Raw genomic sequence first — 22928 nt, forward strand, 5'->3', positions numbered from 1 at the left:
CGCCTAATGATGAAGCAGAGATACCCATAGTATCTGCCTCCGATCCGGTGGTACTGGAATCAGATGAACCCGACACTGGCATTCAAGCCGAATCGACCTTGCCAAAAGAACCTACTACACCACCGAAAACTACCACACCACCGAGGCGTTATCCGGACCGAGTCAGGAAGCCTCCAGAGAGACTGAATCTGTGAACTGTTTTTACATGAAGTTGTGTATATATGTTATTATGTTATGTTAATGGGGAATATATACTGTTAAGCTAAAAAGGGAGGATTGTGGTGTATGTAACCGTTCCACCTTTAAGAGAACTATTTTAAGAGTTGCACTACTTTATCTTGGCTGCTGTATACTGTAATACCGGTGGTGACCACACCGGTATATAAGTGCTGTGTAATGATTTATTGGGCAGTTCCGCCCTGACCTTCGACTAGTAAAGACCTGTTAAAATTTACTCTTGTGGTCTGTGTAGTAATTCTCATTATAACACACAGACTTAACAATCACCACCCCAGCCAGGAACAGGAATAGAACCATCTCCTGAAATCTAACACATAATTAGAACACAAGAAGTAGGAGCAGAACCAGGCTACACGGCCCCTGGGCCCGCTCCACTACCCACAGGGCCATGACCATTCCGAACCTAGACTCATGTCCAATTTCCTGCCCGCTCCCCGTAACCCCTAATTCCCTTTACTTCTAAGAAACTGTCTATTTCTGTTTTAAATTTATATAATGATGCAGCTTCCACAGCTTTCTGGGGCAGCAAATTCCACAGACCTACTACCCTCTGAGTGAAGAAGTTTCTCCTCATCTCAGTTTTGAAAGAGCAGCCCCTTATTCTAAGATTATGCCCCCTAGTTCTAGTTTCACCCATCATTGGGAACATCCTCACCGCATCCACCTGATCAAGCCCCTTCACAATCTTATATGTTTCAATAAGATCGCCTCTCATTCTTCTGAACTCCAATGAGTAGAGTCCCAGTCTACTCAACCTCTCCTCATATGTCCACCCCTTCATCCCTGGGATTAACCGAGTGAACCTTCTTTGTACTGACTCGAGATCAAGTATGTATTTTCTTAAGTATGGACACCAAAACTGTATGCAGTATTCCAGGTGCGGTCTCGCCAATACCTTGTACAACTGCAACAATACCTCCCTGTTTTTATATTCTATCCCCCTAGCAATAAAAGCCAACATTCCATTGGCCTTCTTGATCACTTGCTGCACCTGCATACTAACTTTTTGAGTTTCGTGCACCAGGACCCCCAGATCCCTTTGTACTACAGTACTTTCCAGTTTCTTGCCATTAAGATAATAACTTGCTCTATGATTTTTCCTGCCAAAGTGCATAACCTCACTCTTTCCAGTATTGTATTCCATCTGCCAAATCTCTGCCCACTTACTTAGCCTGTCTATGTCCCTTTGCAGGTTTTTTATGTCCTCCTCACTCACTACTTTCCTTCCCATCTTTGTATCATCTGCAAACTTTGATATGTTACACTCGGTCCCCTCCTCCAATTCGTTAATACAGAATGTAAAGAGTTGGGGACCCAGCACTGACCCCTGCGGAACACCACTAGTTACTAATTGCCAGTCTGAGAACGAACAAACCATTTATCCCAACTCTCTGCTTTCTGTTAGATAGCCAATCCTCCACCATGCCAGAATATTACCCCCAAAATAGACAGTTTCCTAGAAGTAAAGGGAATTAAGGGTTACGGGGAGCGGGCAGGAATTTGGACATGAGTCTAGGTTTGGATCGGTCATGGCTCTGTGGGTAACGGAGCAAGCCCAGTGGCCGTGTAGCCTGATCCTGCTCCTATTTCGTGTGTCTAATTCTGTTAGATTCAGGAGATGGTTCTGTGATAGGAGATTGGCGGTTAGGATCAGATCAGCCATGATCTTATTGAATGGCGGAGCAGGCTCGAGGGGCCGATTGGCCTACTCCTGCTCCTAATTCTTATGTTCTTATGTTATGTTCTTATCCCGTGATTTTTTATCTTGAGCAATAATCTTTTGTGTGGCACCTTGTCAAATGCCTTTTGGAAGTCTAAATACACTACGTCCACTGGTTCCCCTTTATCCACCCTGTATGTTACTTCCTCAAAGAACTCAAGCAAATTTGTCAAACATGACTTCCCCTTCATAAAACCATGCTGACTTTGTCCTGTTAAATTATGTTTATCCAAATGTCCCGTTACTGTCTCCTTAATAATGGACTCTAAAATTTTACCAACCACAGATGTTAGGCTAACAGGTCTATAGTGCCCAGCCTTCTGCCTACTACCCTTTTTAAATAAGGGTGTTACATTAGCAGTTTTCCAATCTGCCGGGACCTTTGCTGATTCCAGGGAGTTTTGGAAAATTATTACCAATGCATCCACAATCCCTACCGTCACTTCCCTCAAGACCCTAGGATGTAAGCCATCAGGTCCAGGGGATTTATCCGCCTTGAGTCCCATTATTTTACCAAGTACCACTTCCTTAGTGATTTTAATCGTATTTAGCTCCTCCCCCCCCAGAGCCCCCTGTTTGTCCAGTGTTGGGATATTCTTAGTGTCCTCTACCATAAAGACTGATACAAAATAATTGTTCAGCGTTTTTGCCACCTCCATGTTTCCCACCATTAATTTCCCGGTCTCATCCTCTAAGGGACCAACATTTACTTTAGCCACCCTTTTTCTTTTTATATAATGATAGAAACTTTTGCTATCTGTTTTTATATTTTTTGCTAATTTACTTTCATAATCTATCTTCCCTTTCTTAATCAATCTTTTAGTTATTTTTTGCTGTCTTTTAAAGACTTCCCAATCTTCTATCCTCCCACTAGATTTGGCTTCCTTATATGCCCTTGTTTTTAGTCGGATACTATCCTTAATTACTTTACTTAGCCACGGATGGCTATCTTTTCTTTTACACCCTTTTTTCCTCAGTGGAATATATATTTTTTGGGAGTTGTAATGTAACTCCTTAAATGTACACCACTGATGATGTACCGTCTTACCCTTTAATCTATTTTCCCAATCCACTCTAATCAATTCCGCTCTCATACCTTCTTAATCTCCTTTATTCAAGCTCAGCACGCTTGTTTGAGATCCAACCTTCTCACCCTCTAATTGAATATGGAATTCAACCATGTTATGGTCACTCATTCCAAGGGGATCCTTTACTAGGACATTTTTAATCAATGCTGTCTCATTATACAGGACCAAATCTAAGGTTGCTTGACCCCTGGTCGGTTCAGTTACATACTGCTCAAGAAACCCATCCCTAATACACTCAATGAACTCATCCTCAAGGCTGCCCTGCCCAATTTGATTTGTCCAGTTAATATGATAGTTAAAATCCCCCATAATTATAGCTGTTCCCTTATTACAAGCCTCAACTATTTCCTGATTAATACTCCGTCCAACAGAGTTGCAACTGTTCGGAGGCCTATAGACTACGCCCACTAGTGTTTTTTTCCCCTTATTATTCCTTATCTCCATCCAAACTGTTTCACTATCCTGATCCTTTGACCCAATATCATTTCTCTGTATTACAGTGATTCCTTCCTTTATTAACATAGCCACCCCATCTCCCCTTCCTTCCTGCCTGTCCTTCCTGATTGTTAAATAACCTGGTACATTTAATTCCCAGTCATGGTCACCCTGCAGCCATGTTTCTGTAATGGCCACAAGATCATACCCATATGTAGTTATTTGTGCCGTTAACTTGTCCATTTTGTTACGAATGCTACGTGCATTCAGATAAAGAATTTTTAAATATGTTTTGTGACACTTAGTTCCTGCTTTTTCCCCTTTTACTACTTTACCTTTTACTCCATACCTTCTGTCCCTTCCTGACACGCTCTGTTTTTTAATTCCCCCACTACTACCTAAGTCTATGACCTTCTCCGTAGTCATTTTTATTATTTGCTCTCTTGAAACCTGCCCCCCACTAATTAGTTTAAAGACCTCTCTACAGCACTAGTTATTCGATTCGCCAGGATTCTAGTCCCAGCACTGGCCAAGTGAAGTCCGTCCCAATGGAACAGCTCCCTCCTGTCCCAGTACTGGTGCCAGTGTCCCAAGAAGCAAAGCCCATTTTTCCCACACCAGTCTTGGAGCCACGCATTTAACTCTCTGATTTTATTTACCCTAGCCAAATTTGCTCGTGGCTCAGGTAATAATCCAGAGATTATTACCCTTGAGGCTCTGTTTTTTAATTTGACCCCTAGCTGCTCATACTCCTTTAACAGAACCTTCTTCCTTGTCCTATCTACGTCATTTGTACCAACATGGACCATGACAACTGGATCCTCCCCCTCCCACTCCAAGTTTCTTTCCAGCCCAGAAGAGATGTCCTTAACCCTGGCACCAGGCAGACAACACAGCCTTCGGGACTCCCGCTCTTGACTGCAGAGAACCCTATCTATCCCCCTAATGATACTATCCCCTACCAGTACAACATTTCTTTTTACTCCCTCCACTTGAATGGCCCTCTGTTCCATGGTGCTGTGGCCAGGTTGCTCATCCTCCCTGCAGTCCCCGCTCCCACCCTCACAGGGAGAAAGAATCTCGAAACTGTTTGACAAGAGCAAGGGCTGCGGCTCCTTCAACACTACCTCCTGGATCCCTGTACCTGCCTCACTCATAGTCACACCGTCCTGTCCCTGACCACGGACTACATCTGAATTAATTAATTTCATAGGTGTGACTACCTCCTGAAACATAGAGTCCAGGAACTTCTCCCCCTCCCTGATGTGTCACAGTGTCTGAAGCTCGGTCTCAAGCACCTCAATACAGAGCCGGAGTTCCTCTAGCAGCAAACACTTGTCGCAGATGTAATCACCGTGAGCCTCACTGGGGTCCACCAGCTCCCACATCTCGCAACAGTAACACATCGCCTGCTCCATTCTATATAATTAATTACATTTCTTAATATTAGTTATGAAGACCCTGCCCGGATATAGATGATAATATCACACCACTTAGGACTTACCAACTTAAAGGTATAAAAGAGAAGAGAACCAACCAACCAGCTGATCACCAACCTCCTCTTTGAATGCTGTCTGTGGGGCCTGTTTGGTTGATTCGTCTTGCTGCTCCGCTTCCGCATTGCTGTCTAAGCCTGGGAGTAGGGAACAAAACAGAGCAAAAACACCCGCTCACCTCCCACTTGCCCGAACTCTCCCACTTACAAACTCTCGCTCCACTCAATGCACCGCACCCTGTGCAGCCGCACTAGCCCCGCCCCTTTTATACCCGGATTCTACTTCCGGTTTAAGCTCCCCAGCAGCTTAATTTACACTAAAAAATTTAACTCACTTGAAATAATTAACTTTTTAGCAAACTAAAATTCACAAAATACACTTAAATGACTTTTTCTCCCACTTACCACACTCTCTCTCCACCCAAATACCACAGCACTCTGCAGTGCCCAGAATTGGACACAATAAGAAAGAAAGAAAGACTTGCATTTATAATAACATAAGAAATAGGAGCAGGAGTCGGCCATTCAGCCCTTCGAGCCTGCTCCGCCATTCAATGAGATCATGGCTGATCTTCTGTCTCAACTCCATTCACCGGCCCTATCGCCATATCCCTTGATGCCCTTACTAGTCAGAAATCTATCGACTTCTGTTTTGAATATTCCCAATGACTGAGCCTCCACAGCCCTCTGGGGTAGAGAATTCCAAAGATTCACCACCCTCTGTGTGAAGAAATTTCTTCTCATCTCAGTCCTGAATGGCCTACCCTTTATCCTGAGGCTGTGGCCCCTGGTTCTAGACTCCCCAGCCAAGGGAAACATTCTCCCAGCATCCACCCTATCAAGCCCTGTAATAATTGTGTATGCTTCAATGAGATCCCCTCTCATTCTTCTGAATTCAAGAGAATACAGGCCTAGTTTACTCAATCTCTTCTCATACAACAGTCCCGCCATCCCAGGAATCAGTCTGGTGAACCTTCGTTGCACTCCCTCTATGGCAAGTATATCCTTCCTTAGGTAAGGAGACCAAAATTGTACCCAGTACTCCAGGTGTGGTCTCACCAAGGCCCTATATAATTGGAGGCAGTGTTGGTGGTACCTCTCCAGTGCTTTGAGGTGCACTGGAGAGGTACCACCAACGCTGCCTCCGCAAGATCCTGCACATTCATTGGCAGGATAGACGCACCAACGTCAGTGTTCTCGCTCAGGCCAACATCCCCAGCTTTGACCACGCTTGATCAGCTCCGATGGACGGGTCACATTGTCCGCATGCCCGATACGAGACTCCAAAAACAAGCGCTCTACTCGCAGCTCCGACACGGCAAGAGAGCCCCAGGTGGGCAAAGGAAACGCTTCAAGGATACCCTCAAAGCCTCCTTGAAAAGGTGCAACATCCCCACCGACACCTGGGAATCCCTGGCCCAAGACCGCACAAAGTGGAGAAGCATCTGGGAAGGCGCCGAACACCTCGAGTCTCTTCGCCAGGATAAAGGGAAAGCCAAACACAATGAGCGCACATCAACCCAAGCACCCCACCCACCCGCCCTTTCAACCACCATCTGACCCACCTGTGACAGAGACGGTAGGTCCCGCATTGGACTCATCAGTCACCTGAGAACTCGTTTTTAATGTGTAAGCAAGTCATCCTCGGTTCCGAGGGACTGCCTAAGAAGAAGATATAATTGGAGTAAGACTTCTTTACTCCTGTACTCAAATCATTTTGTAATGAAGGCCAGCATACCATTTGCCTTCTTAACTGCCTTTCATGACCAGCGGAGGACCCAAAGCGCTTTACAGCCAATGAAGTACTTTTTGAAGTGTAGTCACTGTTGTAATGTGGAAAACGCGGCAGCCAATTTGCGCACAGCAAGCTCCCACAAACAGCAATGTGATAATGACCAGATAATCTGCTTTTTCATCATGTTGATTGAGGGATAAATATTGGGCTCAAAACACCGGGGATAACATCTTCGAAATAGCACCACGGGATCTTTCACGCCCACCTGAGGCGGCAGACGGGGGCCTCGGTTTAATGTCTCATCTGTAAGACCGCTTATCCGACACTGCAGCGCTCCTTCATTACTGCCCCTCCGACAATGCGGCTCTCCCACAGCATTACTTCCCCCGACCGTGCGGTGCTCCCGCAGTACTGTCCCTCCAATGGAGCAGCGCTCCCTGAGCACTGCCCCTCCGACAGTGCGGCGCTCCCTCAGTACTGCCCCTCCGACAGTGCGGCGCTCCCTCAGTACTGACCCTCTGACAATGCGGCGTTCCCTTAGTACTGCCCCTCCGACAGTGCGGTGTTCCCTCAGTACTGCCCCTCCGACAGTGCGGGGCTCCCTCAGTACTGACCCTCAGACAGTGCGGCGCTCCATCAGTACTGCCCCTCCGACAGTGCGGCTCTCCCTCAGTACTGCCCCTCCGACAGTGCGGCGCTCCCTCAGTACTGCCTCTCCGACAGTGCGGCACTCCCTCAGTACTGCCCCTCTGACAGTGCGGCGCTCCCTCAGTACTGCCCTTCCCACTGTGCGGCACTCCCTCAGTACTGCCCCTCCGGCAGTGCGGTGCTCCCTCAGTGCTGCCCCTCCGACAGTGCGAGGCTCCCTCAGTACTGACCCTCCGACAGTGCGGCGCTCCCTCAGTACTGACCCTTCGACAGTGCGGTGCTCCCTCAGTACTGTCCCTCCGAAAGTGTGGCGCTCCCTCAGTACTGCCCCTCCGACAGTGCGGCGCTCCCTCAGTACTGCCCCTCCAAAAGTGCGGCGTTCCCTCAGTACTGCCCCTCTGACAGTGTGGCGCTCCCTCAGTACTGCCTGACAGTGCGACGCTCCCTCAGTACTGCCTCTCCGACAGTGTGCTGCTCCCTCTGTATTCCCCCTCCGACAGTGCGGCGCTCCCTCAGTACTGCCCCTCCGACAGTGCGGCACTCCCTCAGCACCGCACTGGAGTGTCAGCCTCGCTTTATATGCTCAAGTCCCTGGAGCGGGATTTGAACCCACAACCTTCTGACTCTGCTATCCACTGAGCCACAGCTGACTCCAGTCTTTTACACAGTTTCATCATAACTTCCTTGCTTTTGCACTCTACGCCTCTCCTAAAGCAGGGGAGTTATGAGGAATTGTTAAACAGTTTTTTTTGCAGAGTGACCAAGGCTGTGTGTTGGATACAATTGTGCATTTGAAAGAAGCTTGTATTGTGAAGCTTGTGCCCCTTTGCCAGACCCGCTGCCTGCGGCCCCTCTCCCAGATTCCAGCCCCAGCTCTGTGCTGACTGAGCTGCTCTCACCTGGGGACAGCGCGTCACAATCGGCCCCAGCGCACCTGAGCTGGAGAGGAGGCCCCGCCCCCTTGCCGTGCCGCCATTGTTTGGAGGACCAGGCCGCCCAGTTCAGTCCTCCCAGCTCAGCCCTCTACCTATTGGTCAGCGCTCCCGTCAGTCAGAATCACATTGCTCCGGCTCACTCCGCCCCCCCGCGTGGCTCAATCCGCTCCGTTTGGCGTCCGCGGAGGTCTCGCCCGCCCGGCTCTCAGGTTTGGTTTTTCTCGTATTTTACTTTATAATCTCACTCTCTGCTCCCCCCTCACCTCGATTTAAATCGATTCCCAAACACTTAACTTTACCCCAGCCGCTGATTCCGCCTCTTCCCCGTATCCGGCCTTCTGGCTGCTCCCCGGAGGCCCCGCGCAGGCGCACTGGCAGCCTAGTTTTGTGGTGAGGAGGCCGAATGAGCATGCGCGGTCCCGCCTCTCCACATTTAAAGGGACACCCACCCCCTCCACATTTAAAGGGATGCCCACCCCCTCCACATTTAAAGGGACTCCCTCCCCCCTCCACATTTAAAGGGACACCCACCCCCTCCACATTTAAAGGGACACCCACCCCATCCACATTTAAAGGGACACCCACCCCCTCCACATTTAAAGGGACACCCACCCCGCCACATTTAAATGGACTCCCTCCCCCCTCTCATGTTTTTTTTTAATTCATTGATGGGATGTGGGCGTCGCTGCCTGCATTTAGTGCTGAAAGGGTTAAAAGCAAATCCTTTCAGTGTTTAAAATGCAGAGCAAACAAATTAAAGAGGGGTCATGTGCGAGATCACGAAGAGCTGAGGAGAAGCCAGGTGGCGATAAAGTGTCTGCCCAGCTCAAGGACTTCATACAATGGAGCCTTACAAGAATAAGATAAGGCATAGCCACCAAGCTACACACAGCTAATGCTGAACTGTGAGAAAGATTTAATAAAATCAGCTAAACTTAAAGTAGTAACATAAAGAAACAAAATGGCTTGCGTAGATTATTAAAGAAGCCTCAGCCTAGCAACTATGGTCTGGCAGCCTGTAGAACCAGACGTCATAATCCAGGTGGCAGAGATAAGAAACAGAACAGAAAGAATGGGCTCAGTTACAAACGAGTTGTTGATACTGTAACCTATGACCTGCAGCCCAGTATTGCAGACCAAGAAGGGTCACGAGGGCCTAACCGCCAGAATCATTGCAGGGGAGGATTAATTAGCTATTGTATTGAAGGGGTTAAATTGAACCTCTCAGAATTCGGACAGCCGAGGTGACCACTACTTAAGTGATGCCAGTAAAATTAAACTCAGAACAAAGGAGTGGGGTCATGTGAAAGTGAATAAGATAAGAAATATCACAATAAAAATTGACTTACGTAAAGAGGCGAAACTAAACAAAGAACAATGTGAGAAGCTTTGAAAAACCAAGATAAGACGCAGTTGTGGGACCAGACAGAATATGTGCGTTTTGTGTTAAGCGATAAGGAATATGCTGCTTTAGCTAAAAATTGTCAACACAGCAGAATATAGGGGTCATGGGAATTTGACCTGTGACCAAAGGCATAGTAAGATGTAACTAACCTTTACTAATACTGGAAAGAATCCATATGTGATCAGGTGATTATTGTAATACAATGTGATCAGGTGATTATTGTAATACAATATGATTGGATGAAAATAGAATAAAAAGCTGTACCAACCAAGAGAGAACGAGAAGGTGCTCGCACAGACCGCGGGGTCTGAGACTCTTCTCCCAGAGCTCTGATAATAAACTGCATCTTTTTACTTTTACACTGTTTAGATGTGAATTTATTTTCACCACAACAAATTGGCGCTGCGAGCAGGGTACTTCGGAGCTGGAAGACCGCCTGCACCAGTGAACGGGGCAAGTAGTCAAATCTTGACCGTCCAGAAATTGGATCACTCGGAAGGGCGGTGTGACAGTGACGCAGTACCAAAAGAATCTGGTATCCGTGATGGGTGAGAGATGCAGTTTAAATAGTGGATAAGTCTAAATAAGTGGTTAAGTTGATTGACATCGGATGTGTTATTTCGGAATGTAAATGTCTCGAGGACCCATACTGAGCCGGAATTAAGAGGGCAATTGGGCCCCACGTGAAGGCCAGAGTTAGTTGGGAATCCGAGACAGACTAAAAGTCTCTCTGTTGTATTGCATGACGTGACGTATGGTAATAATGTATTAACGACTACAAGTGAAATAATCACCTCTGAGAGCGAGATAGTTACAAGTCAGGACCGCCATCACTAGTGGTGGATGATAGGTAGACCTCTGAGAACGAGTTACTAGGGGGGACCGGAACGCGGTAAACTAGTATCAAAAAATAATACATTATGACAGAAGGCGGAGGCCCAGATTGGGGACCGCCGGGATCATTGAGTTGGCTCTATGCTGACGATCAGAAAGGTTTGATAGATAAGATGAAAAAGGATGGATGGGATCCGTCTAAGGTACCAGTGTACCAACGAGAATGGTGGGAGACACAAAAGGGAAGTAAGACAAAGAAAGCGGGAGTTATATTGGTTCACCAATTAGTAACGGTCATTCACAAGACCGAGGAAATTAAAACAAAAATCTACAGGAGCAGGTGACAAAATTAGAGAAAAAAAAAATTGGCAAAACTAAAGGATAAACAAGGAGAAAGAAGAGAGGGACACCGATGGAAAAAGAGAAAAGAAAAAGGAGAAACTTAAAGTTTTACTGACATGGAAGTTATTAACATTTGTGCTGAGACAAATAAAACACAAGATTTTCTGAGTGAAATGAACCTTAAAAAAATGCTGGAATTTCAGTTTGTGTGAAAGTTTCCCTGACTATGAATGTTTAAGAAGTTACAGTATTTCTTTTGTCTGAAAGTCTGTCTTTAAAAGAAAGATTCTGTTATGTGTGGTTTAGCTCCACCCACTTCTCTGTGTTAAAAGCGTTTAAATCTTTTGTCTTGTCTTGGATTTTGGAAGTTTTAAGAATGTGTGAATAAGATTGTGCCCCAAGAATTGAAAAAAACCTTTGAACTAATTTAAGTTAAGCTGGTGTGTAAAAACTGAGAAGAGCAACAAAAAGTTTGTTTAACAAAAGATTAAGTTTCAGTCTAAGATTTAACCTTGGAGTTGCGGTTGCTATGGTGAAATCTTCTGAAGCAGTTTGATTTGATAAGAAAATATGATGTAATTTACTGTTTTCTGCAAGAATGTGCTATTTTGTTTTGTTTGTTCATAGTTTTACAAAAGATAAGCTTCTGCCTTAAAGTTACAGTTACCAATGTGCTTGGAAGAAAATTAATTTGAATGTTTACAAGATCTAGATTAAATTGGAGTTATGAGGTTAATTAACCTATTAAAACCAGACTTTCATTGTGGCCACGGTGAAATTTTGGTTGGTGTAAATTTGTGTAGACCGCATTGAATAAGATAACTCCGCCCCGCAAGAACATCCGATAGTTGCAGAGTTCCTTACAAAGACTTACTTAGCTTGTGGACTTTGCTCAATCCCGCCTTTCTTCACTGTCCATATTACCTCCGTGTTCGTGTTTAGTTAAAGTGTGAAAACACAACTGTCTTTCGATCAGGAAAGTTCTTTTTTTTGATTTACGTGAATTGACGCAGTTGCGTGCATTTGATAATGTTTTGCTCCACCTTCTTAAAAACCTGCAAAGGAGTTAACCCTTTCCACTGACAGCTGTTTAAGTTCACCAAGCAACAACTTTAGTATGAAATCTAAAGATATTGGACATTATTAAATTTAAGTTTCTTAATTTTAAGTTATTATTTCACCACAGTGGCAGAGGGAAAATTAAGATTTGATAAATTAACCCCTTGGGCTCTAAGCAGAGTCACAATGGATTCCCTTCTTTCTTTTGTTATATGGAAGTTACCTTGTAAACTAATTGCAGCACTTCTGTCTCTAATGTTAAAAACACTGTGTAAGCTACCTAGCCTGAGAATCACTTGTTTCTGAAATTGGAAATGGAAGATAAATTGATAGAGATGAAATTGAACATTGACAAAACCTGTCAGTTCAACTGTACTGCTATTTGGATTTTGGGATAATTTTAAAATGACAAAATGGACTCAGGCACTATATATTTGGTTACTTTTGGGAAAATAAAAGATCCTCTAAAAATAATGATAATAAAATGTGTTAATAACTTGGATCAAGTGAGAATGTTTGATCTATGTTTTCTATCTTAAATATTGTACTGGACAGTAAAGTTTTTCCAGGACTCATGAATGAGATTTGAATGGTAATTAAAGGAAAGTGATTGAGAGTGTAAGATTGAAACAGGAGAATTACACTACTGAATGAGAACTTGCAAAATGCTCTCAGGCAGTTTAAAAGAGCAGAAACAAAACTGGAAAAAAAAATCAGTCTGAACTCTCTGACATAGTGGTTAGCACTGTTGCCTCACAGTGCCAGGGACCTGGGTTCAAATCTGGCCTCGGGCGACTGTCTGTGTGGAGTTTGCACATTCTCCCTGTGTCTGCGTGGGTTTTCTCCGGGTGCCCCGGTTTCCTCCCACAGTCCAAAGATGTGCAGGTTAGGTTGATTTGGCTATGATAAATTGACCCTTAGTGTTAGGGGATTAAATACGTGGGGTTACGGGGATAGGGTGGGATATGTGTCGGTGCAGGCTCGATGGGCCGAAATGGCCTCTATCTGCACTGTGGGGATTCTGTGATTCTATGATTCTGTGATCTGAAACAAGAAGAAAATAATTTGAATGACTGCTTACTAAATCTCCAGGTAGATTGCCAGACCAAGGAAGGACTGGTTTCAGACTTGGAGAATAAATTAATGAAGTCAAAGCAGAATGAAAATTCTCTTGCCTCCCTTCTAGCTGAGAAGGAAGATGCTTTACTTGAAAAAGTTGACAGGATAAAGCAGTTTTCGGAAAACATTGAGAAAAGTCAGGCAACAATAGAGACCGTGGAAAAAGAAAAGTTGAATCTTGAGAATAACTTTAAGCAACAGATTATGCTTTTAGAGAGCCTAATAGCTGAGAAAACTGCATTAGTGAAAGCACAACTACAGGAAAGAGCACTTCAGGAGAAAGAAATGGAAGAGATTAATGCAGGGCTAGTTACTGCTAAAAATCAGCTTGAAATCAAGCAGGCTGAAGTGGCCAGATTACAGGCAGAGGGCCAAGAGCTCAGGTCAAAGCTTAAATAGCAGCAAGTAAGACCTTGAAGAAGTATTCAGCCATTAGACGACTACAATCTTTTGATAAGATACCTGAAAGCCCGAGAAAGGCCTGTATCGAATGGCACGTGTGGCATGATAGTGAGATACCGGTATGAGTGTGCAAATGTGATTTGTTACATATGAGGTCATTGCCATCCAGGAATGTATGGTGAATTTACACTGAAGAATGGGTCTCAGACATGCTCAGTTACTTGACAACAGCAAAACATGAAATGGTTAATGTGGCTCAGGAGAGCGAGACAACTTTTAAAGCATTGACACATACTCCATCGAGAAACTATCTAATTAATGAAACAATCAGAATAGAGTTAAACACACGGGTACCTGTTAGAGGGATTAAAGTTGAAGTGGAGAGTTGCATGGGATCTGGATTGGTACAATCGAGGGCCAAGGATAAATCATGTTTAGTAAGAATTATCCACAAGATGGATACGAGCAAAAGAGAGATCTGGAGAATCTTTTAAATCCATGATTTGTTGATTAGATGTTGAACTGTAATGTATTTGATATGATTGTAAGACTGAATTTAACTGTGACTGTAATAATTGTGTTTTGTAGGTAACAGAGCGTGGGAAAAACCAGTACGAATCCAGTATGAGGTGATGTTAGTGGTGCCTCCTGTGTCACTACTACTGCAATTACCATGCTTTACGGGTCTAACAGGACCTGTCCCATCAACCAACACGTTTTTAAGTATGAGCTACACAATTATGTGGCACAATTCAGATACTCAGATATGACATTCCCCTGTTGTTTGTGGGTTTCAGTGAGCTCATGATGCGACTGAACTCCTCCCTAAAGCATTTTTATGTTTTGGAGCAAGACAACTCGAGAATAGATATTGAAATTGACAGCATAGGGGACAACTCACATTGATGGGATATTGGGCTTAATACATCAGCACACCCTTAGGTTCGTATTATTTCACATGCTCTGGTAATTATCCAACTTGTAATAATATACGCAACGTGTGTAGTAAGACTTTGATTAATAAGCCAATTGGGTACTCATGCCCATGACTGACAAGCACTAACAAATTAATTGAGCACACCAAAAGAGAAGATCCGAAGCGATGTAGAGGAGACCCCAGGTGGGGTAACATCATGAAAGATAGAAGAAACAGAGGATATCCCAGGCGGGGCAGAATTGGAACACCGGAACAGTGAATTGAATTTGAGTAAGGGGTCAGATGTCGCTCCTTCTCCTCAAAGGAATGGACTGTAAGGAAGGGAGAAATCTTCAAGACTCCCTACTAACTAACGCCCAAGTTGAGAGAGCAATAAGAGCTGGTTAGATTAGTCAAGAGCCGATTGTGAGAAGTCAATAAAGAAATAGCTATTAGATTCAAAGATGGGTTTTAATTCTTAGACCAGGGACCGACAACAGGCTTGCGGAAAAAGATAGCATAAATGCCAGCAAGGTTGAATATCAAGCATCAAAAGACAAATAGAAATGATAAGGACTTATAATTGTTATTATAGTTGTAGTATTATTTTGTGTTATAATGGCGGTTCTGAAAACATGCTGTAGGGCAGCTGTGTCCCGAATAGTGCCGGTTGCTACAGTTGATATAATCAATATTGAGCCAGAAACCGAACAGTTAATGCTGGATAATGAACTGATAGCGATAGGAACATACATGTAATGTTCTTTGTTCATTTTCACAGACTACCACGCCTAGCATAACAAGATAGACAGAGGGGAAAGACGAACTTAGGTACTAAGTTTAAGCCATCAGTATAGGAGTAATCCCGGGGAAGATAAAAGTGGAAGAGAAGTTGGTATCCCTAGCCAAAGTTTAAATTTGGTGCGGGACCAACAGGAGGGATTGAAAGGGTTAAAAGCAAATCCTCTCAGTGTTTAAAATGCAGAGCAAACAAATTACTTTAGACAAATTAAAGAGAGAGGGGTCATGTGCGAAATCACGAAGAGCTGAGGAGAAGCCAGGTGACGATAAAATGTCTGCCCAGCTCAAGGACTTTATACAATGGAGCCTTACAAGAATAAGATAAGGCATAGCCACCAAGCTACACACAACTAATGCTGAACTGTGAGAAAGATTTAATAAACTTAAACTAGTAACATAAAGAAACAAAATGGCTTGCGTAGATTATTAAAGAAACCTCAGCCTAGCAACTATGGTCTGGCAGCCTGTAGAACCAGACGTCATAATCCAGGTGGCAGAGATAAGAAACAGAACAGAAAGAATGGGCTCAGTTATAAACGAGTTGTTGATACTGTAACCTATGACCTGCAGCCCAGTGTTGCAGACCAAGAAGAGTCACGAGGGCCTAACCGCCAGAATCATTGCAGGGGAGGATTAATTAGCTATTGTATTGAAGGGGTTAAATTGAACCCTCTCAGAATTCGGACAGCCGAGGTGACCGCTAATTAAGTGATGCCAGCAAAATTAAACTCAGAACAAAGGAGTGGGGTCATGTGAAAGTGAATAAGATAAGAACTATCACAATAAAAATTGACTTACGTAAAGAGGCGAAACTAAACAAAGAACAATGTGAGAAGCTTCGAAAAACCAAGATAAGACGCAGTTGTGGGACCAGACAGAATAAGTGCGTTATGCGTAAGTGATAAGGAATATGCTGCTTTAGCTAAAAATTGTCGACACAGCAGAATATAGGGGTCATGGGAATTTGACCTGTGACCAAAGGCATAGTAAGATGTAACTAACCTTTATTAATACTGAGAAGAATCCATGTGTGATCAGGTGATTATTGTAATACAGTGTGATCAGGTGATTATTGTAATACAATGTGATTGGATGAAAATAGAATAAAAAGCTGTACCAACCAAGAGAGAACGAGAAGGTGCTCGCACAGACCGCGGGGTCTAAGACTCTTCTCCCAGAGCTCTGATAATAAACTGCATCTTTTTACTTTTACACGGTTTAGATGTGAATTTATTTTCACCACAACAGGTGAAAAGCTTTCAAATGTCCCAGGAGCTGAAGGGACACCAGCTGGAGAGAGCAGGAAAGAGGCCATTCACTTGCTCTGTGTGTGGGAAGGGATTCACTCGGCCATCCCACCTACTGACACACCAGCGAGTTCACACTGGGGAGAGACCGTTCACCTGCTCTGTGTGTGGGAAGGGATTCACTCAGTCATCCAGCCTACTGATTGTGGTAAACCACTGTATTGTATATTGCCACCTCTGGGTGGCGCTGTGTATGGAGGCATGCCTCAGCTGACTCCACCCACCACTGTGTGGGTTTCGTTCAGACTTGTTCAGTCACTCACGAAGAAGCATGGTCTCTTCTTAGCTAATAAAAGCCTTATTCATCTCTTCTTTCGACTCGTCATCTCTTCTTCGACTCATCACCTTTTATGAAGTAATTGATAAGCGTATCAATTTTATTAGCTAAAAGTTAAATGGCGACACCTGAGGAGCAACAACAGCAACGGATACAGCAGACATTGCTGAGAGCCCTCAGACCATCACGCCTGGACCTCGACCCTCAAGAGGTGGGTGCATCAGCCAAGTTCGAACACTGGCTGAGCTGCTTTGAATCCTTCCTCGCAATCTCACAGGTTACAGAGGAGGATCACAAACTGAAAATTTTGACCGCCCAGGTGAGCCATCAAGTATATATGCTAATCCGGGACTCTAATACGTACGTGGCGGCCCTCGAGCTACTAAAAGGGCAATATACACGCCCAGTGAACACAATTTACGCCCGACACCTCTTGGGATCCCGCAGGCAGCAACCGGGAGAATCGGTAGGGGCATTTGCACGGGCGCTACTGGCACTCTGCAGAGACTGCGATTGTAAAGCGGTAACGGCTGTGGAGCACGCGCAGGGACTCGCCTGTGATGCCTTCGTCAGGGGCCTCCAGTCAGACCACACCCGGCAGAGACTGCTAGAAAGCAAGGAACCCGACCTGAAGACGGCCATTGCCCTTGCGCTCTCGTTAGAGGAGGCCCACCGAAACCTCGAGGCATACCCCCGTAACGGCGCCGAGACATGGCAATCGAAACCGTGGGACACGGGACCGCCGCCCCCGGCACCAACCGCTGCAGCGACCCAACCGAGACAGCAGCCTCCGGTAAGAACTGCTTCGATGCCCAGTAACCAGGCCCAAAAATGCTATTTCTGTGGCCAGTTAAAACATCCCAGAGCGCACTGCCCAGCTAAGACAGCTACCTGCTCGGGCTGCGGGAAGAAAGGCCATTACGCTAACGCCTGCAAGGGGAAGCCAGCCAGCAGCGCAGCGTGCGGGCCGTGGGAGCAGCCATCTTATCCGCCATTTTGTGTACCCCCGGCCGCATGGCATCCGCCGCCATCGTATCCAACGCACTCAACCGCCATTTCGTCACCGGAACCGACCACCGTCTCGGCGGATGACTATAGTGACTCACTAAGCCACATACTGGCCTCCGTGACGCTGGATCAAGCCCTCCCTCACCATCTATCCAGCTCCATGATGGATATCGCGGTAAACGGCCGCGCCACCAGTTGCCTGATCGACAGCGGGAGCACAGAGAGTTTCGTCCACCCCGACACGGTACGTAGCCACTCCCTCACGATTCTGCCAACGCACCATCGCATTTCTATGGCGTCCAAGTCCCAGTCAATGGACATCAGCGGCTACTGTGTGGTGACCCTGTCAGTAGGGGGCACTGAATATAAAAAATTTAAACTGCTAGTCCTGCCCCGTCTTTGCGCTGCCGTCCTGCTAGGGTTGGATTTTCAGTGCCACCTTAAGAGTGTCACACTAGCATACGGTGGACCCCTCCCCCCACTCACAGTCTGCAGCCTTTCCACATTAAAAGTCCCCCCCCTCCCCTGTTCGCTAACCTCACCCGCGACTGTAAACCCATCGCTACCAAAAGCAGGCGGTACAGTGCCGGGGACAGAGCTTTTATCAGCTCTGAGGTGGAGCGGCTATTGAAGGAGGGCATTATCGAAGGTAGCACTAGCCCCTGGCGAGCCCAGGTTGTAGTCGTTAAAACCACTGCAAAACGCCGCATGGTAATCGACTACAGCCAAACCATAAACCGGTACACCCAGCTGGACGCGTACCCCCTCCCTCGCATATCTGATATGGTCAATCAGATTGCGCAATACAAAGTATTCTCCACCATCGACCTTAAGTCAGCGTACCACCAGCTGCCCATCCGCCATGAGGACCGCCAGTATACTGCCTTCGAGGCAAACGGCCGCCTCTACCACTTCCTTAGGGTCCCCTTCGGCGTCACCAACGGGGTTTCGGTCTTCCAAAGGGAGATGGACCGAATGGTTGACCAGAACGCGCTGCGGGCAACCTTCCCCTATTTGGATAACGTCACCATCTGCGGCCACGACCAGCAGGACCACGACGTTAATCTAGCAAATTTCCTCCGTACGGCCCAACGGCTGAACCTAACGTACAATAAGGAAAAATGTATGTTTCACACCAAGCGCCTGGCCATCCTCGGCTGCGTGGTGGAGAACGGAGTCATCGGGCCCGACCCCGACAGAATGCGCCCCCTAATGGAGCTACCCCTTCCCCACTGCCAAAAAGCACTGAAGAGATGCCTGGGGTTTTTCTCCTACTACGCCCAGTGGGTGCCCCTCTATGCAGACAAAGCCAGGCCCCTCATCAAAGCCACCTCCTTCCCCCTGACACCAGAGGCGTGTGCAGCCTTCACTCTTATCAAGAACGATATCGCGAAGGCCGCAATGCACGCGGTGGATGAGTCCATCCCCTTCCAAGTGGAGAGCGATGCCTCCGACTTCGCCCTAGCCGCGACCCTTAACCAGGCGGGCAGACCCGTGGCCTTTTTCTCAAGGACCCTCCAGGGCCCCGAGACGAGACACTCCTCCGTCGAAAAGGAGGCCCAGGCTATTGTAGAAGCGGTGCATCACTGGAGGCATTACCTGGCCGGGAAACGATTTACCCTGCTCACTGACCAGCGTTCAGTAGCTTTTATGTTTAATAATAAGCAGAGGGGTAAAATCAAGAACGACAAGATCTTGAGGTGGAGAATCGAACTCTCCACCTACAATTATGATATCTTGTATCGGCTAGGGAAACTCAATGAGCCCCCAGATGCCCTATCACGTGGTACATGCGCCAACGCGCAGAGTGATAGGCTGCAGTCCCTCCACAATGACCTCTGCCACCCGGGGGTCACCAGGTTTTTCCATTTTATCAAATCCCGTAACCTGCCCTACTCCATCGAGGAGGTCAGGACCATGACCAAGAGCTGCCAAATCTGCGCCGAGTGCAAACCGCACTTCTATAGGCCGGACAGAGCAAGCCTGATCAAGGCCACCCGCCCCTTCGAACGCCTGAGCGTCGATTTTAAAGGGCCCCTCCCCTCCGCTGACCGCAATGTGTACTTCCTCAACATAGTTGATGAGTACTCCCGTTTCCCCTTTGCCATCCCTTGCCCAGACATGACCAGTACCACGGTCATCAAGTGTCTGAATGACATCTTCGCTCTGTTCGGGTTCCCCAGCTATATACATAGCGACAGGGGCTCATCGTTCATGAGCGACGAACTTCGGCAGTACCTGCTAACAAGAGGTATCGCCACGAGCAGGACCACCAGTTACAACCCCCGGGGGAACGGCCAGGTGGAAAGGGAGAACGCGACGGTTTGGAAGGCAGTCCTCTTAGCACTAAAATCTAAGGGCCTTCCGACCTCCCGCTGGCAGGAGGTCCTCCCTGCAGCGCTCCACTCCATTCGGTCACTGCTTTGTACTGCCACTAATGCGACCCCTCATGAGAAAATGTTCATTTTCCCCCGGAAGTCTACATCGGGAACCTCGCTACCGGCATGGTTGACTTCTCCTGGGCCCGTCCTACTGCGGAGGCACGTGAGGACGCATAAAACGGACCCCCTGGTCGAGCGGGTGCACCTCCTACACGCCAACCCCCAGTATGCCTGGGTGACATACCCAGACGGGCGGGAGGACACGGTCTCCATACGAGATCTCGCACCCTCGGGTACCCCTGAATTACCACCGTTATCCCCCTTACCACCGTTATCCCCCTTACCACTGTTATCCCCCACCACCCCTCCCAACCCAACCCCTGCAGACGGCATGCCAAAGCCCCAGGAATCTTCGCCAACCACCCAGACACCAGACCCGACGTCGGATGCTGCAACACCACCGCCGCCACCACGACGATCAGGACGTCAGACAAGGCCTCCTGATAGACTTAACTTGTAGTACCCTTCACCCCGCTGGACTTCACATTAAACAAGGGGTGAATGTGGTAAACCACTGTATTGTATATTGCCACCTCTGGGTGGCGCTGTGTATGGAGGCATGCCTCAGCTGACTCCACCCACCACTGTGTGGGTTTCGTTCAGACTTGTTCAGTCACTCACGAAGAAGCATGGTCTCTTCTTAGCTAATAAAAGCCTTATTCATCTCTTCTTTCGACTCGTCATCTCTTCTTCGACTCATCACCTTTTATGAAGTAATTGATAAGCGTATCACTGATACACCAGCGATATCACACTGATGAGAGACCATTTAAATGTTCTGACTGTGGGAAGAGCTTTAAAACCTCTGGGGATCTGAACGGACACCAGCGAGTTCACTCTGATGAGAGACCATTTAAATGTTCTGTCTGTGGGATGAGCTTTAAAAGCTCCAGGAATCTGAACGGACACCAGCGAGTTCACACTGGGGAGAGGCCGTTCACCTGCTCCGTGTGTGGGAAGGGATTCACTCGGTCATCCCACCTGCTGACACACCAAGAAGTTCACACTGATAAGAAAGCGTTCACCTGCTCCGTGTGTGGGAAAGGATTCACTTGGTCATCCCACCTGCTGAGACACCAACAAGTTCACACTGAGGAGAAGCCGTTCACCTGCTGTGTGTGTGGGATGGGATTCACTCGGTCCTCGAATCTGCTGAAACACCAGTGAGTTCACACTGTTCTGTCGTGCCGGGCCCTGCAAGACAACTGGGGTGACATGAACGTGGAATGGATGAATGTTTTATAAATTCTTGTACTGCTGTTTAATCTTTAAGACTGCTGTGCTGATGATTCCCTTGATTTGACTGTTCATGGTGTTACATAGAATGTACAGCACAGAAACAGGCCATTCAGCCCAACTGGTCCATGCCGGTGTTTATGCCCCACACCCACCCTACTTCAATTAACCCGATCAACATCTCCTCCCATTCCTGTCTCCCTCATGTGGCTTCCCCATAAATGCATATATGCTGTTCACCTCAACCACTCCCTGTGGTAGCGAGTTCCCCATTCTCACCATTCTTTGGGTAAAAAAGTTACTCCTGAATTCACTCCTGTATTTATTAGTGACTATTTTAAGTTTGTGGCCTCATAAACATAGAAACATAGAAGATAGGAGCAGGAGTAGGCCATTCGGCCCCTCGAGCCTGCTCCCCCATTCAATGAGATCATGGCTGATCATCCAAACTCAGTACTCTGTCCCTGCCTTCTCCCCATATCCCTTTAGCCTTAAGAAATATATCTAACTCCTTCTTGAATATATTTAATGAATTGGCCTCAATTGCCTTGTGTCGTAGAGAATTCCACAGGTTCACCATTCTTTGGGTGAAGAAATTCCTCCTCATCTCTGTCCAAAATGGCTTACCCCTTATCCTTAGACTGTGACCCCTGGTTCTGGACTGCCCGACCATCGGGAACATCCTTCCTGCATCCAGTCTGTCCAGTCCTGTTAGAATGAGATCCCCTCTCATTCTTCTAAACTCCAGCGAGTACAAGCCCAATCAACCCAATCTCTCCTCATACGTCATTCCTGCCATCCCAGGTATCAGTCTGGTGAATCTTCGCTGCACTCCCTCCATGGCAAGTATATCCTTCCACAGATAAGGCGACCGAAACTGCACACAATACTCAAGCTGTGGTCTCACCAAGGCCCTGTACAACTGCAGCAATATAAATATGATGAGATTCTGTTAAGCTGACCAGTATATTGTTGTCCTTTGTCTTTTTCTGATGAATTAAACATTACTGAGCCCTTGTATGCGTGTTATGGGATGACTTTTTTTATTTGTTCATGGGATGTGGGCATCGCTGGCAAGGCCAGCATTTATTGCCCACCCTAATTGCTCTTGAGAAGGTGGTGGTGAGCCGCCTTCTTGAACCGTTGCAGTCCGTGTGGTGAAAGTACTCCCACAGTGCTGTTAGGGAGGGAGTTCCAGGACTTTGACCAGCGTCGATGAAGGAATGGTGATATACTTCCAAGTCAGAATGGTGCGAGAGGGGGGGGGAGTGCGAGAGTGGGGGGGAGGGGGAGAGTGGGGGGGTGGGGAGAGGGTGGGGGGGAGGGAGGGGAGGCGGGGGGTGGGGAGGAGGGGGGTGGGGAGAGGGTGGGGGGGAGGGACGGGAGGAGAGGGGGTGGGGAGGGTGGAGGGGACGGGAGGGGGGAGGGGCGGTGGAGGGGAGGGGGGAGGAGGAGAGGGAGGAGGAGGGGGGAGGGGGAGATTAT

The 22928-nt window shown here is 47.0% G+C and overlaps 1 protein-coding gene across 1 annotated transcript in view; it reads left to right on the plus strand.

Annotated features, from left to right (window-relative positions):
- LOC147082069 (uncharacterized) overlaps window positions 1-22461 on the plus strand; it is a 34838-nt gene extending 12377 nt beyond the window's left edge. Inside the window, exons 2-3 of the mRNA XM_085980479.1 lie at window positions 16521-16607; window positions 21095-22461. Coding sequence (XP_085836605.1) covers window positions 16521-16607; window positions 21095-21374 — 367 coding nt within the window. The 3' untranslated portion in view covers window positions 21375-22461. The remainder of the gene's footprint in view (window positions 1-16520; window positions 16608-21094) is intronic.
- The last annotated feature ends 467 nt before the right edge of the window (window positions 22462-22928 follow it).

The sequence above is a fragment of the Somniosus microcephalus genome, unplaced genomic scaffold, assembly GCF_052327205.1.
Source record: "Somniosus microcephalus isolate GS21.2 unplaced genomic scaffold, FLI_Smic_1.0 scaffold195, whole genome shotgun sequence".
In the NCBI taxonomy this organism is placed as follows: Eukaryota; Metazoa; Chordata; class Chondrichthyes; order Squaliformes; family Somniosidae; genus Somniosus; species Somniosus microcephalus.